Source organism: Nipponia nippon, unplaced genomic scaffold, assembly GCF_047370975.1.
Source record: "Nipponia nippon isolate SJK-2023a ecotype South Korea unplaced genomic scaffold, ASM4737097v1 scaffold_6, whole genome shotgun sequence".
Lineage (NCBI taxonomy): Eukaryota > Metazoa > Chordata > Aves > Pelecaniformes > Threskiornithidae > Nipponia > Nipponia nippon.
Genome location: NW_028262380.1, coordinates 9309017 through 9328526, shown reverse-complemented (window position 1 = coordinate 9328526; position 19510 = coordinate 9309017). Strand labels below are relative to the sequence as shown.

At 46.4% G+C, this 19510-nt stretch overlaps 1 protein-coding gene across 5 annotated transcripts in view; it reads right to left on the bottom strand.

Annotated features, from left to right (window-relative positions):
* Positions 1 to 1613: 1613 nt before the first annotated feature.
* Positions 1614 to 19510, bottom strand: part of FGFR3 (fibroblast growth factor receptor 3) — a 58187-nt gene continuing 40290 nt past the window's right edge. Inside the window, exons 7-17 of one of the 5 annotated variants that reach the window (XM_087736290.1) lie at positions 17539 to 17689; positions 13369 to 13562; positions 12322 to 12467; positions 12109 to 12230; positions 10759 to 10869; positions 10411 to 10601; positions 8782 to 8904; positions 7114 to 7184; positions 5540 to 5677; positions 5044 to 5149; positions 1614 to 4961 (exon numbers count right to left, since the gene is read on the bottom strand). In XM_087736290.1, the coding sequence (XP_087592416.1) occupies positions 4797 to 4961; positions 5044 to 5149; positions 5540 to 5677; positions 7114 to 7184; positions 8782 to 8904; positions 10411 to 10601; positions 10759 to 10869; positions 12109 to 12230; positions 12322 to 12467; positions 13369 to 13562; positions 17539 to 17689 (1518 nt within the window). In that variant the 3' untranslated portion in view covers positions 1614 to 4796. Of the gene's footprint in view, positions 4962 to 5043; positions 5150 to 5539; positions 5678 to 7113; positions 7185 to 8781; positions 8905 to 10410; positions 10602 to 10758; positions 10870 to 12108; positions 12231 to 12321; positions 12471 to 13368; positions 13563 to 16289; positions 16435 to 17538; positions 17690 to 19510 lie in introns of all 5 variants that reach the window. The other 4 variants (XM_087736291.1, XM_087736292.1, XM_087736293.1 and 1 more) reach the window with 4 other exon arrangements.

Here is a 19510-nt window from a genome sequence, read left to right as displayed (position 1 = left end):
ATGTTGCTATGAAACATGTCATGGGGGCCAGTGCAAAGCCCTGTTTGTGTAGTCACCCACAGAGGAAAAAAAGACATTTGTTCTGTTTTGAAAAATACCTCTTTCATGTGGAAAGGGCATACGGTTTGGTCGGCCACCGAAGGGGAGGATAAGCTGCGGTGGGACGTTTGCTCAGTGCTGCAGCCCAGCTGAGCAGCTTTGCAAATGTTCCTTGAGATTGTTTTGCACTTTGCTCAATGCACATCACACACTGCAGCCAAATATTCATCCGCGGCTAAGAACTGGCTGCATTGTAGGGCAATTAAAGTAAAATATTACCCCCTCCTCCCTAACCCACAAGCAAACACTGCTGCGGGTGAAGGTCAGCAGAGGAAGAATGACATCATGAAACCCAAGAGGGAAAGCAAACATCACGCCGGCTCCATGTGTGGGTCAGCCACTGCGTTGGGACAGAGACTTGCCTCTTTGAGACTTTGACTTCTGTGCTATGTGCTTGGAGAACTTATTTTTGGGCAGCCATAAAGCATGGGTATGCTACACACCGCAGCTAACTGCAGAATGATCCATCCCTCTCCTGCTTTTCAAGTCCTGGCGGCAAATGGGGCACAACATCCTCACCATCCTGCTATGATGAAGGCATTTGCATGCGAGCCAGCAAAAGGCTCTTTAGCTGTGCTCCAACTGAAGCCCTGGATGGCCAGGGATCAACCCTTGGCCCACGCCGCTCCTGCTGGGGCAGGGCACGGGGCTGGCCATCAAAGTCTGTCCTTAAAGCATGGAAACAACTCATGCCAGGTAGCAAGACTTCTCTTCCCACAATGCAGTGCATCTTAGTAGGGCTAAAAGAATGTTTTTTTCTTACAATGGCAAGGAAATGACCTAAACCCCATGTAATTTTTTTTTTTTTTTAATTCTACTAGGGCGTAACAGTGGTGCCAGTCCCAGTGCCGCAGATGTAACCCACTCAGATGCATACACCCCCACGCCCAGCTACTTAAAACTACAAATGCCTGCTGCTGTAGGTGGGCTATGTGTAGGTAGATAAACTTGCATGCAAAAATCAAGGCGTCTGGGACGCAAGTTCACTTGTAGGAATCCATTAATATTATATGGAAGTGCTGGTAGGATAGGCCCAATGTTTCCCAAGCTGAAACATCCCCCTGCATCATTTGCTACCAGCAAAGCAAGGATTTACTGAGCTCCCTTGCTCAAACCCTGCCAAAGCCAAAGCCACATTTGGGCTCCCCTTGCTTCTTGGGAGCAGGGCAGAATGAGGTCCCTCGTGCCCATCCCACCAAGCACTGGGTGCCCACTCTGCATGCATCCACCTTCCCCTTTTCCTAGCACTGGGCTCCTCTTGTGGACCTTGCACATTCACCAGCATCTGCAGGCCTGATCCAATGTCCCGAGCACCTCCACGATCTCGCTGGGAGACATCCTGGTCTGGATAAAATCCGTAACAGAGGCTTAATGAGCAATTCCTGCCCTTGTGCTACTGCTATATGGTTAATCCTGTATGAGAGTGGGGGTTAAATACCTCTATACCTGCGTGCACACAACAGCTTGTGTGGATATAAATATACACACTACCAAAGAAATAATACTGCCCTTGATCCAAAATTGTTATAAATTTATTATGAATATAAAACCTGTGCTGGCCAGGACTCGCAAAGCAGCACTGTAAAAAATAAACCCTCCTGGCACTACAAATCCCAGAGCCTGGAAGACCTGGTTTTGCAAAGGACCCTCACAACCGGGAATAAACCCCAAAATTTAACAACTTGTTTATTTTTTTTTTTTTGTAAAAGTAAGTTTGCCATGTTAACAAAAGCAGAATAGTTTTATTTAGTGTTCATCTCACACCTTCGACAGCTGCAGCTGTCAGGCACAGAAATACAGTATTAAAATAAACTGAACAGAGTTGCTCATTGAAAAAATCACGCTATGCAAACCTGTGGATTGTAACATCAACAGTATAAAATGTAACAAAATCGGAATTTTTAATTTTTTTAAGCTTTTAAAGATAATAGTCCAGGCTATAAAACTATATAAGCATTGAATAAGAAATGTTAAAGTCAACAAGTCTACAACAGATACATCTTGTAAAAACTCAATAAATTATATATATATTTATAATATCTAGTAACATTTGAAATCATGCACAGTTTTGTACATTTTCTTTTTTCAGTACAGGAAAACTCAACGCTTCGAGTACTTGGAATGTACACAATTAGCAGACATTTGTAAGAAAATACAAAAAAATTCTTTTTTATTCCAACAAAACAAAACAAAAATCTATAGAAATCTACCTTCTCAAACTTCCATTGAAATAACCTCAAACTATAAATTATTTATTTTAGGGTAAGGATTTTGTGGCTCTAAGAAGAAAAAAAAATAAATCTTAAAATGAGATGCTGTCATCCTGTTATTCTGAAACATTGATATGTAATATGCACCAGAGAAAAATGGAAGGAAAGAATTCAGGATGCAATTTGCCTCGCCTCTTCGTGGTAGTAGATAAAGTCTTCTGGACAATAAAAAAAAAACACAACCCACAAAAAATCCCCAGCCCAAATCTCTCCCCTTGTCAGCTTGATCCATGCTAAAATACCCTAGTTCACTCCTGTGCTTTTGAACAGCTGTCTGACATCGAGGAACAAAATAGCACAGCATTTTAAACACAGAAAATCAGGCATCACTGGCATTTTCCAGTAAGTTAGATGCAAAAGAACTACGCAGTCGTTGCACCTCTCCTGCAAAGAGTGTCACTCTTCTTGCTATTTTGCTCACAAGGCATTTCTGAAGCCCAAAATACAACGGTACTGGCAAAGGGGAAAAAAAAAATTACCCCGCATCATCCAAAGTCAACATTTCACTTTGCTGCATACTTGTTATTAAATCGACCACAAAGAATACCTTCATTTGAAAATAGAAAAATAAACACCCACACCCCCTTAATGCACAGTGGTTAAACTGATGGAAGAATTCTTGGCTCTGTTTTTCTGAAATATGTAAAAATCATCTCTCTGCTGCTATTTGTTTGGTTTTAACCACTGGTGATGTAGTGAAAAATAAACTTACTTTTGCTCACTGCAATCCAGGATAAACTAATATTTTTTTAATGAATACATATATATATATATATATATACTTATAACATTAAATGTAATTTGTTAAAGGACTGTACACCTATACATTCTTTCAATATTTCCCATAAACACAAAAGAAAAACTTGATTAATATATTTTTTCTCCATTTTTAATAAGTTAAAAAAACCCCACCCTTAAACTCGGTGAAATTTAAAGTTTACAGTAATGCTACGCTATTTAAACCAATGAACAGATATGTTAACGTCTATAAATAACTTTACAAATATACATGTTAAGGTACAATTTTTAAAACAAAACTGTGAAGATATAAAACAAACAAACAAACAATCTTTTCTTTTGCCCAGATCAGTATATCCTAGATTGCAATGCTCGTATTTTGAGACTCTCTCTCAGTACTGCTTTATGTTGCATTAGTATTATACATTCTTTTTTTTTTTAATATATTTATTTATATATATACAGGATATATTTATAGATATATACACAGATTCTCTGGAATAAACCTTTTTGATATAAGTTAAAGGCTCTTGCCTACAGGTACCCGTAACTTCTTTCTCCGAGTCACTGCACGTAGATGGAGCCAAACCGCTGGCGTCGAGGGCTGGATGGAGGAGTTGCTCCCCTGCACTCGCCCTTGGCAAGCAAAACTATGCAAACCCCAAAAAGCGATTTTTTTTTTTCCTTTTCCCCCAAAATAGCTGTTCCCAAAGGTCGGGATGTGGCTTGAGACAGCATGTGGGCACCCAGGAGCTAGGTCCCCCGCCGGTCTCGGGTGGGTGATGCTCTCCTCCCCGGGGACCCCCACGGCCGCTGCCAGGTCACTGCCCGTCCCTGGGGTCTGCTCCCGCCTCGGCACAGCCCCATCGCTCCCAGCCCAGTGCAAGGGCCGGCAGCCGCCGAGCCTGGCCGAAGCACCGCCATTTCAGATGGCTTGACTGTCTCTTTTTATCATTTTTTTTTTCCTTTCTCCATGACGATTTGCATTTCACTTTTTTTTTTCTTCTTCCAAAAAGGATTCCTTCTATGTAGCTGGGTAATACGATCATGAAGCTATAAAAACGACGACAACAAAAATATAGATATTTTTATAAATATATGAATCCCTGCAGGCAACGTGGCTTTTCAGCTCCACCAAAAAGGTTCATGTACAGATTGCATAAGCAAAGAATTTCTACATTCTTTACACTTTTTTTTTTGTTTGTGTTTTTTTTTTTAAAAAAAAAGGAAGATTTTTTTTTTTTCTCTTCTTCGTATTGCAGGCACAGAACGGCTACTCTGGCACTCGAAATGCAAGCATGGAGGCTGGGAGGTCAGCGCCCCCCAGGTTCAACATTCTGCTTAGAAAAAAACCAAAAAAACCCAAACAAAAAACGGAAAATTAAAAAAAAAATCATATATGATAGGTCATCTTGGCAATAGATTAGTTCCTTCAGGCCAAACAGTGCTTCTTGACTTTTTATACAGCAAATGGGAAAAAAAAAAAAAAAAAAAACCCAACAAAAAAAAGTTTTTCTTTTTTTTTTACCCTGAACAGTTCGACACCACCACAAATCTCCGGGCACCACCACGCAGTTCCACTAGAAGATCCTTCACTACGGTTTCATCCTCGGCGCCCCACCCTCGTGCCTCCGTGGGCATGCTGCCCGCCTGTCTATCCGTCCATCCGTCCGTCCGCCCGGGGTGTCCTCACGTCCGGATGACACCGTTGCAGGAGGGGTGCTTGGGCAAGCAGGGCTCATCGGGCATCAGGTCATGTGCAAAGACTGAGTCATCCCCCGAGGAGCAGGTGCTGTGGGTGTCCTGGCCAGCCGGCGAGTACTGCTCGAAGGGTACCGAGAGGTCCAGGTACTCCTGCCAGGGTGACAGACCCATCAATGGTGGGTGCCCCACACTGGGGACCGAGCGACCCCTCCCCGCACCCCCCCACACTCACATCGGTGGACGTCACGGTGAGGACCCTGTCCAGGTCTTCCACCAGCTGCTTGAAGGTGGGCCGCTGCGAGGGGACGGCGTGCCAGCACTCCCGCATGATCATGTACCTGCATGAGATGGGAGAGGGGACTGTCACCCATGGTGGGGCTAAGAGGCACCCATCTGCCTGCCCACCCACCTCCAAATTGCCTGAGGGAACAGCTATGGCCAACACAACTTCAGCCATGGTGGCCTTGGCGCATGGCCAGCTTCGGGGAGGAGGAGGAGGAGGAACCATCCTAAAGATGACACACCAGAGCTGCACCCCCAACTGCCACCCACCAAATGAGTCATGAGCTGAGCCGAAATGTGTCGGGGTAGGTAAACCTACCCGCTGCCAGCTCCACAATCTCACGGTGGGGATGTCCCACCGGCCTGAACCATGGTCTGGGGTGGTATTTGGCTGCAGAGGGAAGGGGGAGTGGGGCAAGGAGGTCATCCCCCCACCACACACTCACAAATCATGGGTGCAGTTTGCAGGTTTGTCCATCCGATGGCCTTCCTTCAAGAGTTTGAAGAGTTCCTCAACAGGAATTCCCGGGTACGGAGACCCTCCCAAAGTGAAGATCTCCCATAGTAGCACTCCAAAAGACCAGCTGGAAACCAAAGAAAGATCTTTAAAATTCAATGAGGTTTTTTTCAAGCCCCCCCTATATCCCCTCCCCCCCGCCCAGCTTTATTTCTGTGCAGCCATGCATAGCTAACAAAGTCATCAATAGCATGACTAATTGCCTAGGCCATTTTTACTAGTTACTTGGAGATCTCTGCTGATCCAACTCAATAGCAAAGAAATCCCAGGCACCAAGTCTGAAATTGAAATGAGCATTTAATCAGATAGGTGACAGCCCATCTATTACCCCCAGCTCTTTGTTAGGTCTTCCACCAGCTCCACTGAATGGAACAAATCAAATTATTCATGCACAGCTTCACTGAATTGCAGGCTTGGAACCACAGGCCACTAATTGTGCAAGCTGATACCAAAACTTGCTTGTTACAACACTCATTTCACTGGCCAAGCTGGGAGAAAAATACCCCAACAAAAATCAGCAGAGCACTAATGTTACACACTCCACTCCCGCAGCTGTGCTCTGGTTAAAAGTCCTCTTTTTGAAAAATATCTCTTGCCTTCTTCATTTTCTTTTTAAAAACAGGGATTATCTGTCTCTGTTTTGCTTCCATGCACGCTCGCTTTCCCGTTCTCTAGCTTTGATTTATCTGTCATGCCTGCTGCAGCATTACCTAAGCATGGAAACTATGATTTAAGATCAATAAAAGCCAAAGTATGTGAAAAATACAGAAATAGAAAGATTCATTTGTCCAATTGCAAGCGGTGAGCCTTGAGGAACAGGCAGGCTGGCTGCTGAATTACTGTAAAAATGCCATTATTGACCAAATATTGAAATAAAAAACCCAGCGTGCATGCTGAGCTACTTCAGTCCTTGCAAAGTTCAGATGTGATACAGATTTACACGTTAAGGCAGGCTCTGCTGTTTGCCTACCGTGCAGAGGCACCAAAAAAGACAAGACAGGATTAAGATAAATAAAGGCAAATACATGAAGCGGCAAAATTAATCCGAGAATATATTTGTTGAATATTCTCTGATCAACTCTACTAATGGCAGACAGAATATTTTATCATCCCACGTACTCAGCTGAAGCGTAACTGTCTGGGGCAAAGCGTGGAGGAAGCTGAGGGTATTTTTTTTTACATGGAGGTTTTCTTGCACGGATTTTTTTTTGACTGCAGGATGAATCTCCTCATCTATAAACTGGACAAGAAATACCTGCCTGCCTTCCAATAATTTTTCAGCAGCTCACTAGACATCCTCAGATGAAAGCAACTGGATAACGGTAAAATAAAACCACGTGTGCTAAGCTGCAGCTTGGAATCAATTAATTTGCTTTTGCATCCCCAGGCACCCCAGCAGTGAACAAGCCCTGCTCGTGCTTAGCAGTATGTCTGTCTTTAAGATACTATAGGTGTCGATTTCCCTGACATTTTATTCTTTTTTAGAAGTGCGAGTACGCTTACACATCACTCTGGTGAGTATAGACCCGGTCAAACAAGGCTTCTGGAGCCATCCATTTCACAGGCAGCCGACCCTGTAATTAGGAAGACAATGGGAACATCCCATCAGCATATTCCCCCAGCCACAGCGGCACCATCTGAATCTGCTTTTCTAATCCAGTTTGAAACATTTTCATTAACAACCACATCTGCCTTCCCGGTCACTGGGCAAAGCAGTAGTGGCCACATATAAACAGATTAGAGCATTTGATCCCTGGATCTTCGCTGACAATCTTTGCAGTAAATGCTCTCTGTAAGAGGACTGTATTTCACTGCCAAGGCAGGTTTAACATATCAGAGCCTCTAAATCTTTGCATGGGAGCAGCATTCATTGCTCAGAAATGCAGCGAGCTCTGCAGCAGAGCATGGGACAACACTTTCCATCTCTTTGGTTGGAAGAAGCAGTTTGACTCCAAGTCCAAACCCTGCTTAGGCTGAACTTGAAGGGAAACTTCCAAGAGTGAAGGCAAGGGCCAGATCCTCTAAGAATCATATCCTGATCCCACTGGAGAATAAAGGAGGAAGCCTGATCCCAAGTTTCCAGGGGAACATCCCACATCAGGGTCATAAACATGGGCCATCACATGTGAGAAATAAAGACTAGATTAATCATCATTCTTTTGGGCTTTGCTTGGCCCCTGGAGGGAGTCAGAAACGACTGTTTCATGTCTGAGGCATAACCTGACTATGGGAGGGCTTTGTCCTCTTCTGACCCACTGTCTCACTGGGGGAGGCAACTAGAGATGGGACATAGGCAGGATGCACAAATGGGATTATTCTCTCAGCTGTCCAACACAGCTCAAACAGGGAAAATCCACTTGATCTACTATTAAAATTCCCAATAATTTTTATTGATTTATGATTAAGAAATCCTGGCAATTAAGATACTGGAAAGGATCTGTATGGGCATGGTGGGCTTTGTAGGACTGCCTGGACATTTAGACCCCTTGCAGTGTCAAGACCCTCAGGTTCTGCAATATGCTCAACCTCTTCCACTGCCATCTCTGCACTCCGTTGCAGTTGCGGCTTTTGCTTAGAGCTCAGCATCTGCTGCAGGGCTCTGAACCAAGACACAGGTCTTCTCTCCAGCCCTTCATTTGTAAATTCATCTCTACAGAAAATCTAAACAACTCCGGGACTCAGCCCTTGTCTGGGACCATCTTCTCACCCTTGGTAGTGGAGCCAAGCTGCTCAGTTGTAGAAAAGAGAGAGAAATGCATGAAAGCCGGTAGCTCCAGGTACACAAAAAGTGTCATTCCTCTGTCAAGGGCTCTGGTGGGACAGAAGTTGGCTCCTTGGGACTTTTAGGAACAGTAGTGGAGCAGACTGGAAAGGGCTCCATTTCCCTTTGGTAAAAACCTTGGTTTCTCTTAGTCCAGAGCCTCCTGGTCAGAGCCAAGATCTCTCAACCGGCTGCTAGCACCAGCAGTATCTGTCAGGAAGAAAATGGAGGGTGGGTGGACTCCTGGGGCCATCCTATCTACAGCCCCTCACAGGATGAGGCCACTGGCAGATTTCTTCCTCCTAAGCCTCTCTAGAAAGGGAGATGTGCGACAAGGGCCACTTGCTGCAGGGACGGCCGAATTCCCTGCCAGAAGGAGAACTGCACGTGCTTGGCAGCTCTGTACTTACGTTGGTGGTTTTCTTGTAATAGTCGATGTTGTGAACGTCTCTAGCGAGGCCAAAATCAGCTATTTTCATCACATTGTCTTCAGTGACTAACACGTTCCTGGCTGCCAAGTCGCGATGAATGCACTGTGAAAGGTGAGCAAGTCAATAAATAAGGGCTTGTTAGCTGCCTGCGCCTGGAACCAACAGCACCGTCTGGTTTATAAGCTGCCGTTTCATTGACTCCCAAGCTCATAAAGCTGCGGGCACTGCTTAACTCTTCGCTTTCTGTGTCACTGCCCCATCATGCATGCTCGGTGGGAGCCACCTCTTAGCAACACCTAATCGGCAGCCGCAGCGCTGACACAGCCGCGTGTCTTTTCTCTCCAAAGGGGATGCACAGATGAGAAAGCCAATCCTCCTCTTCTGTGGGTGCCTATTGGGACGTGAAGCTGTCTTTCTGCCCTGCTCTTCTGCCCAGAAGAGGAGTGCAGGCTGATGTTTGAAGGAAAAAAATCCTCAAATTAACATATCCCCAATACATCCAAAATACATAGAATCATAGAACGGTTTGCGTTGGAAAGGACCTTTAAAGGTCATCTAGTCCAACCCCCAACATCATAGCTGTTAGCTGAGAAAGAAGCTAAATTAGCCTGCACTCTGCAGAAAGGGAGTTTAAAGCCATCACGAACCATCCGCCCTGAGCTGCAGTCACAGGACGAACACATCTGACATCTGAAGCTGACCTGGCTCTTGCTGTAGTGCTCCCTGCCTGCAAAAAGAAGTCACGCCGCCTGGTGCACAGCTTGCTGAACCCCAGGCCTGATTCTCCACTTGCTGATGTCAGGGTAAATCAGGACTAATCCCAGGGTATGATGCAAGCAAACGCAGCAGCCGGCTCAACGCCAGCAAAGTGCTCCCCAGGGAGCAGCCTGGGCACGGCCATGTATCGAGCCAAATCCACCGCCAGCTCTGCTCCTCACCAAGCTGGTGACAGCCACAAACACGTGAGCTACACCCAGGATCTCAGCTTCCTCGTAGGTGCTCTGCATCTTTAGCGATCTCAGAAGGCAGATGAAGGGGACAGGAGTGCATGCAGCTCCTGACTGTTGTCTAAAATCACGTCTCCCACGGTGGAAGCTCACAACTTGGTGTGACGCTCACCCTGACCACTGCTGCCCGAGCCTCAGGATCGCACATCTGAAAGCCAGCGTTGTGGTTTAACCCCAGTCGACAGCTAAATCCAAAACACAGTGCTATACCAGCTACGAGGAAGAAAACTAACTCTACGCCTGACGAAACCAGGAAAGCCAGTTACCTCTCCGAGTGGTAGAGGTTGAATTGCTGAGGAACTGCATCAAGGTCTGGGTTGCTTATGCTTTTGTATGCATTTTGGGGATGCTAACAGGCCTGCAGGTGACAGCGAGAGCTGTGCAGCTGCGTGGCTCATGGATGCAGCTGGCATATGGGAACTTCTGCATACAGCTAAAGCCTTCTGCAAAAACCCAGTACTTTATACTGAAAAATCTGGTCTGTAAAGGGAGAAGCCTGCAACGCTTTGCCCAAGTTGTCCTACGCACACACAGAGCACTGCATGCCTTTGAACACACAGGTCTGACTGATGCTTCTACCACATGAGATTTCTCAACTCACTTTCTGAGATGCCAAGTACTCCATGCCACGGGCCACCTGGTAAGCGCAGGAAACCAGGTCTTTAAATGTCAACTGCTCCTCCGGCAGCTTGCAGGTGTCGAAGGAATAGTCCATGCCAGGTGGGCGACGTGCCCTGAGGTATTCCCGCAAGTTCCCCTTCGACGCATATTCCACCAACACGTAGAGCGGTCCTGCAAGCAAGGGCACATCAGCATCCAGCGGAGGAACAGCTGACCACCGAAATCTCCTCTGGGACATTCTGGGCAGCCAGTGAGTAGTTACACAGAAGGGACAGTCAAACCTGAGCCTCCCACGGCCCTGCGAGCACCGGGCTGCTTTGCTACATACCGTCCTGCGTGCAGGCACCGAGGAGATTAATAATGTTTTTGTGCTTCCCAATCATTTTCATCATTTCCATCTCAGAGACCAGATCGGAAAGGTCCTTGTCTGTGGCATCATCTGGAGAAAGCAAGAGGAAAGCAAAAAAATGTCAGGAAGAAAATAAGTGTTTTGTGAAGTAGTTAACAGAACTGCTGCATAGCCATGCGGGGCTTTGATAGGGAAACAGTACTCAAAATATGGCAGTGCTTGTTTTTATTCTACTTTGGGAAGAAGAATCAAAATAAAAACAAAAAATACTATCTCAAAAAAAGAGAATATTTGTTCAAGAAGAAAAAACAAATAGACGGAAAGAAATGTCATATGGAAATCAATAAAACCCTTCCTCTTCTGTTTCATCCTGATAAGTATTAAAGAAAAAAAGTCAGTTTTGGTACCTGGCACCATTTTCCATTTCTAATTGTCTCCCTCCCTCATCTCCAGAGGCAGAGAGTTAAGGATGGGAGAAAGTCAGAGCTGGGAGAAGGACTAGAGGAAGGAACGAATTTTTTTCATGGAAAGCTCTAATTTTTCTACAAAAGTATAAGTAGAAAAATGGGGGAAAAACTCCCCAAACGAATGCTTTGGTTTGGAAAGATGGAAATGTTCCTGCTTCCAAAAACAACTTCAGAATGGACTGAAGGAAATGTAAATTAAAAGAATCCTTTTCTGATCAAAAGTATTATTTTTTTAAAGATTATTTTTTTAAAGATGTCACCCCGTGTAACCTCAAACCCACGCTGCTCACTGTTGGAGCATCCGCCCTGCTTGCTCCAGCTGAACTCCTCAGGTCTGTGTGCTGTCTGTGGTTACTGTGCGCGGGGGAAGGATGGGAAACAGAGACTCAGCCGAAGGCACCCAACGACTCCCCCATTTTTGGCCTCTCTTTAACCTCTCAGGAGTTTGGGATCAAGTTTCTTCAGTGAAGAAGGAGTTTGTCAAGCAAATTACTGCAAACTCCACCTGAGCTTGTTGCATAAGCTTTTGCTAGAACAGGCAGCGCTGGCTACAGGAGGAGTAAGGAGCGGGCTGATTCACAGAGCTGGCTGGAAGTGAAGGGGGTTCCCCTTCTTCTCAGGGATACTATTACCCCTTGGCAGAGAACTGGGTTAATTCCCATTCTCTTTTCCTGATGGGATTTGCACTTTTACTTGCTCTCCAAGGAGACAGCCCTCACCCCCAGGCTATGTGGGTGAAGGGGAAGAAAGGCTGTTCTTGCTTTCTTCTATTGTATCTGTTTGTATAAAAGACTTAAAAGAGAGGGAATGAGAGGAAATCCCAGCGCAATATGCTGTTCTGCCCTCCGTGGACTCCCCATACCTTTTAACATCTTGACAGCAACCGTGATGGCCTTGTTTGGCTTGTCCTTATCAATCCCAATTGCTTCTGCCATCACCACTTGGCCAAAACACCCCTCGCCAAGTGGCTTTCCCAAGGTCAGGCTGGAGGGAGGAAGAAGCAGGCGCGTTAGTGGGTACCGGGGTGGTGACACTCCCGGGAGGCAAGGGGACCTTGAACCGTGAGTTGACTGACCGAGAGCGTGCCAATTCCCACTTGGGATCAGGAGGCAGTTCCAGCTCAGAGACGTTGGCCAGCATCGGCCCGTCGCTGGAGGAGAGACGCGTGATCCGGACCAGGGGCGTGTTGGAATTCATGGAAGAGTTGGACTCCAACGACACCTGCTTGGGTAGAGCAAATGAAGTGTTATTGCCAACTGTATTCCCAGGGAAGGCAGTGCCTGAGATGGATCACTGAGGGGGTTTGAGCCATCTTTGCTCACTGACACCTTGCTGGTAATTTCTAAATGGGAAATCCCCTCCCTGCTCCACCTCTCCCCCCATCCTTGCAGAAATGCACTGATGTAGGCACCTGTGGTCAGGTTTTTAGCTGGTGGAAAGGCGGGACAGGTCAGCCAGTGCCCTCCAGCAGGCAGGAGGTGTAATCTGTTCAGTTGCTCTGTGTGCATCCCCATAGACATGTACAGGCTATGGAGTGACTTCTGTTCTGGCCTTGTAAATGCCCACCACGAGCTTGCAGCCAAAGGAGTGACATCTGTATTCTTCACTATGTGGTTTTACACGGTGCCTTTTGCTCCTGCCCCTCTGCAATTATGCAGCAGAGGATCTCTAACTGCATGGAGAAAGAGGACCCTCTCCCACCTCCATGAGAACTGGTTCAAGTCACCAGTGACCTCTGTGAAAGCAGGACCGAGCACAATTAAACATGCTCTTGCTCCCCAAATCCCCGCTCCACCAGGGAGCCTGGACTAAACTGTTCCCCTGCAAGACGTGCTTTCTGTGGCATCCATGGCTGCACTGCCAGCCTCTCTTGGACAAGGGCGACAGAAATGCGGTGGCTTGGGAGCTGCTCATGAACCAAGAGTCAGCTGCCACCAGCTACTGCTCCACTGGAACAGAAACAAATTAATAAAAGGGTTAAACTCCTGACAGCAGCCAACTTATGTCCCTCTTGGGTAATGTTTTTCTGGTAGACCTTCTCACCTAGAGAGAAAATTTCAAGGAGGGGGAAAAAAAAAGAGGGATGACCATAGGGGGGAATAGGAATCTTGTATCTACTTTCTGTTACCTGTCTCTTGAGTGGAAATTTGGAGACTTTCTGTACAGTGGGGGTGTTCATGGCTTTTTTGTTTGGCATTTTCATCCTGCAGATAATCACAATGACCAGCACGAGGATGAAGAGAACAAAGCCAGTGCCGTAACTGAGAATGCCAGCGTACACTGACCCCGAATCATCCATTTCCATGAGCTCCTCTGCTGCAGGGTAACAAGAGATGTCAGTCAGGACGGGGTGGGCAGCTGCCTGCATGCAACTACACACATGCAGCACAAGGAATTTGGGGAGGACTTGCTCATCTACATCAGTTTTCTGAGTGACTTCAGTGAGGGGACTCTCCTAGGCCAGTGGTTTTCCATCTGCAGCTGTAGCTGAAACATCAGTTCAGCTTGCCTTTTTTGGGGTAATTTTACTGCCCTTTGATGCAACCCTGGGGTTTCTAAGAGCCTTCAGCCCACAGGTTGAAAACCACTGCTCTAGGCTGAAGGCGTCTTCACGTGTCTGTGCTGTCCCTCTGCCCCAGATCTTGCTTTCCCCGCACATCCACACCATGTAGCTGGTTGCCTTGGATGTGCAAAGGCTGCAGGACTGGGGTTTGCTGCACTTTGCTGATTCGGCTTCTCCAGCAAAGGTTTCCACTGGACCAGTGCCTGCCCTGAGGGACCAAGGGGCTCGAAGGGCACCCAGGGGTAAGGCATCACACAGGGAAAAAGCCTCATGAGAGCAATCTGCGTAATTATTTAATGAAAATTTAGTTCTGCTGGGAAGAGGCTGGAAGGTCTGGCCCAGAGAGGTGGCTGAGCCAGGATGGTAATGGCATGAGCCCATCAGCAGTGGCTACCTGCTAGCAAGACTTTTTTGGGACCAGCAAAGCTCAGCTGCGTTTCTCTCCTTGTTCCTTTCAGGACAGGCACATAGACCAGAGGAAGGAGCCACGGTGGGACTGGTTTTCTGTCCCCCAAAGGCATGCTGGTGTCAGAGGAACAGTCAGCAGCAGTAAACTTTATAATGAAGTCATGCTGGTGTGGTTAGCTCTCTAACGGCTTGTTACATCAGTACATCACTGCTGTCCCAAAGCAGTGCCTTCGGCAAGCAGCGGGAGGTTTGTCCCTGGCAGCAGCAGGCTCCGAATCAGGTCTTCGGTGGCTGTGTCCAGTGGGAGACGGAGAAAGGACTGTTGGTGACATTGGGGGCTGCACCAGCCTGTGTGTCAGTGGTGCAGGGCCTGATCCTGCCAAGCAGCCATCTCCTCCGGCGGGGAAGGGTTACCAGATCTCCCGGGATCAGGCACTAAGGTTGGTGCCGCAGCTCTGCTGCCTTGGCTCACACCGTCTTGCCCTCTGCTCCGTGTCTCTCCTCCCTTAGCGTGGACAGGGGTTTACAAGCAGAGGTTCCCCAGATGGGCAGTATCCTGCACCTTCTCTGTGGGTAGTGCTTCAGGGCCTGCTGCTGCACGGATGGCTGCCCTTCACTGTGCCTGACTTCAATATAAAGTTCCACTTCAGGTTTTTTGGTGGGTTTTCTCCTGTTTATTCTTTGCTTAAATAAGAGGAGTGAGTTCATACATTGTAAAAACAGTGTAACAGTTGGATGAGACAGTATCAGGAGATTCTCAAAATAACAGAGACATTAGTCTTCTAACCAAAGGAAATGATTTCTCATCCAGCGGATGGCAGAAGCAGAAACAGGATCAGATGAGCTATTTTAGAGCTGGCAAATAAACAGAGAAAAGACCAGCAGATCCCACCGGCAGCAGGGTTGGGCATGGAGGAAACCCTCTTGAGCCCCAGTAAAAGTGACTACATCCAAATCACCCGCACAGATAAAGTCAGGATTAGAAATGCCAAAGTTTCCAGTTCCTAAACACGTCCTGAGATGGATGTGTTGCAAGATGGACCCAAATGGGGTCTATGACTGGGTGAGCCAAAAAGTGGAGCGTATAGGATTTTGGATGCCCTTTCAGTAAGGGTCAACTGAACATACTCCAGGTCTGTTCTTGCACCATCTGCAAGGCACAGCACCTATGAGATACAATATGAATATTGCTGGTGCTTTCCTGGACTGTGCTCATGCCTCCCCCATAGCCAGAGGCAGATTTTGCAGGTGAAGGGACAGCACAGCCTTGTCCCCCTCTTTGGGAGAGCAGACCCCTCTGTTGCATATTCTGTGCTGGCTTCATTGTCAATGAGAGCTTTGCACATGAAAGGACCACAAAATTGAGGTCACTCTGGCCTCGGGTTTCAAGCCCACTGCAGCTTTCATCGATCCCAGCTGGAGCAGGCAGCCTGCAATGCCCCTGGGAGCCAGGGCTCCTGGGCCCTCTCTACAGATGACTCTCCTCGACCTTCTGTTAGAGATCACTATCTTGGCCTGTTCATCTGTGAAGCGGAAATAATGCTACAGGCAGCGAAGGGTGTACTCACACCAACCACTTATGCATCTAATTTTAGGTTAAGATGTGAGGTTAGACAGAAAGGTTCCTTCATAAGATGATCCACAGTCCATGTCCAACTTAGGTGCCCTGGATCATCTGATGGGGAGGTTTCCTTCTCCCACTAGCAGTGTAAGAAAACAAAGCTCCTAATTTTGACACTTAACAGTCTCCTGTTGGTCTCCTCCTCCTAACAAAGAGGCTGTGAACACCTCCTTGTTATCTAGATCAAAAAAAGATATGGGCATTTTGCACCCTTACTGCAAAAACAATTTAGATCTTGAGACGCAATGCAAAAAGTGTCAGCTGTGAATATGCAACAGAGGTCTTCTGCTGTGCGGATTCACCACCCGCACAGCAAACCCCAGAGGAGAGCCCTCCCTGGGTAACGCACCCTCTTCCAAGCAAGGGGCGGTCTGCAGGAACTTGGCATTTCTAAAGCAAAACGTCAAGGCACCCTGGAGAGGGAAAGAGAGGCCAGCACAGAAGGAAATACCTGGTAGCACCGTCAGCCAAGCAGAGTGATGTGAGAACCCAATAGAATTCCCTGCGAGACAAGTATATTCCCCAGCATCCTCAAAAGTAACATTTCGCAAGTACAGAATCTCTAGCTCCTTATCCGTTGTGTTAACACCTGCCGTCTACGGGGAAAAAAAACACACACATAGAAAGAGGGAAAACCGAGAATAAGCCACATTCCCAGCAAGTGAGGACACCACAGGCAAATTTCAAAAGCAGATTAAGGTGGGTTGTTTTTTTTTTTTTTTTTCAGTGGCCCATCTTCCACATTTATTCATTCATTCCCCTCTGCAATCTGTAGTCAAAAGCAAAAAAAAAGTTCCCTTCACCAGGTTCTTACTCTGTCCCACTAAAGAAGCATGCAAGCAAAAGCATCCAAATGAAAAATTGACCCCACAATATGACTGACTTTGGGTTAGTAGGGTGAGTATGGGGCAGGGAAAAAAAGATGGTAAAAGAAGAGAGGAAAGACAGAAAGAAAGGAGAAAGGAGGGGAGATGTAGTGGGGAAAGACTCAAGTGCTGATCAGAGGAACATACAAACATTTTGATTCATTGGTTCATCGAAAAATATAGAATTTTAGAATTTTTTTTCAGAGTGGGCATCTCAAAGCCATATATTCATTACACAGCCCTCGATGCTGTAATATAACTCTGGTTGATTACAAGAAGGTACCTGTAAGGAACTTCCCTGCAGTGGCACTGAGCAACACGGCAGCCAAACCCTCCAGGCTGGAGTCAAACCCCAGAGCCCAGGAGATTGCTGCTGCTCTCTATTTAACTTGTTTGCTTTCATGAGCCAATGTTCATATTTATTTCTCCATTACCTCTCCAAGGGGCAGAAATCTGTGTACTGATTATATCAGTTTTACGGGTGAAAATCTTGAAACAGCTTGGTTTTCCAGAGCTTTGAACGTCACAGGTCATTAACATGCAATTCTGTTATCAGCACTCAATTGTAAGGAAGGGAAAGGAATAAAAGCGTGAAGAGTTGATAGCAAAATTTGACAGTCATTTTATTGTGGGAATTTTTCCATGGCAATTGCTGTATAGGCGTTACATTCTTGTAAAAAAAAAAAATTAGCAAGAAAATAAGATAAAGCCATTCAGCGTCAGTTGACAGGGTATAATACAAAATGAATAGTAATTTTAATCACTAGCTTCTTAAAAATGTTATAGCTCATTCTTGCAGTTGCCAGGGCCTTGGGACAGAGTCTGTGGTTTTACCTGGTTTTGGTTTGCGAATGTGGAGCCAAAATGGTTTTTCGGCTATGCCTACGAAATTGTTGGCTCTACACAGATATTCTCCTTCATCTTGTTCTGTCACATTGAACAGATTTAGGTTAGCATCGGCTTCAGCGTTTTTACTGATCCAAGACTGCAGGAACAGACAGAAACCTGAACTTCAGTAAACCAAACAATACCTCCATCGCACCTACATTAGCTAGGATTGACTGGTCATGGCTATTTTCTTTTTGGCTGTGGCAACCTCCCCGGCTCACCCTGCGGTGAGAGACCTAACCCAGGACCTGGGAGAAGAAAAGTTGCATTTGGCCCCAAAACCACGTGCAAGTGATCTCCCTTCCCTTCACTAGCGGCACACATGCGATTTCTTTTTTAAAATAGGCCAATTTCCCACTTCTCCATCTGACGGCAGTCAAAGGCCCTACGGTTTCTTAATAACTCTGCAGACAGGAGCACCAGAGAAAGGGCTTAAGCAGAGATTTGTGTTTGCAACCCGGCTCAGCAAATACTGTTTCAATTATCAGATTCCAAAATAGAATTTGGAAACAAAATATAAGCAGTGGCGGTCTGAAACTCGCTGCTGACTTTGCCTTTCAGAAATTAGCTGTAATTTTTTCCACTGCTTGTAGGAGCCTCTTCTTTACTAAATAAAGTGGTGCATATAAATCAAACTTCAGACTCTTAAGCAAGGTTTTATTTCTCTTCTTCCACGCTGCCACAACAGCACATCAGTTTTTTCCCTAAACAGTTGTTTTTATTTTGGTTGAAAATGCACAACTGTTTTGGGTGGCCTCAGAAGTAGCCTAGGGAAAGTATAGAAAGAATATCAGCTTCAGTTCTGGAAATGAAAATAAAACAATTGGTCTTCTCATTTTTGGTCTTACGCTCTCCAGATCAGTCTCAGTGCCTTCGATTTCAAGGCCTGATCCTGCTAATATGACTGGCAGCCCATAAAAATCAACAGGGCTGCCAGATCTGATAGGTTATTAGGAACTGAACCCAAAGGTGGCATTGGAGAGGAGCCGCAATGTCCCGTGTCTGATGACAAACCACCACCGGTTTTGACCTGATCTCATCTCTAAGGCTTACGTGCTGGCAAGTTTGTCTGTCCTGACTAGTGGGGAAACGTGCCTGCCTGCTGTTGCTGCCTTGTTTATAATTAAACCGGGCCATGTTTCAATGCAGAACATACAATTTAGCCTTCGACAAAGCTTGGGCACAGTGTTGCCAGCCCTCCCTCCGTAACTGGAATGTATTTAGTGCTCTTCTGCAAAGAAAAAGGGGTTTCCTTTGATCACAAATTAGCCCAGGCTTTCAGGAACTGATGCAGGTGATGGCTTGTTTTTGTCAGGCTGTTTAAAAAATGGCTTGAAAGTACGGCATTCAATCTATCCATCTGGACTGGGGTGGGTTTTGACACCCCACCCCCCCATTTAGATGTGAGGGGGGAATTTCATGTGCTGGGCACCTCTCCTTTCCCCTCGCTTGGATGGAGACCGGAATACTCCCCATATACAAACTGCCCCATAGCAGCTCCTACACTCCACAAAATCTCCTGAGGGCAGGAGGGAAGGGCAGGCTGATAAAAAAGCCTTATCTCCCTGCAGGCACCACAGCACTGGGCAGGAGAGAGCCCTTTCTAAAGCAGCTGTGGGCAGCGAAGGGCTGTTAACAGCACCCTGCTCCAGCAGCACGGCCAGGATGCTGGGTCAAAGCAATGGCACCATGTGGCATGAGGGGAATGAGCCCATAAAGCCAACGGACTGGCCCCAAGATGACAGTGAGATCATTTTATCAGATCTTTAGTTTTAAAAAACAAGCACACAACACATTAAAAAAAAAAATCCCTGCAAAGCTGGGCCTGATACAGCTCCACAGAGGCCCAGTACTGGCACACAAAAGATGCATCCCAAAATGGAAATGCTACGTGCCCCAGCGCTGATGCCGGCATTAA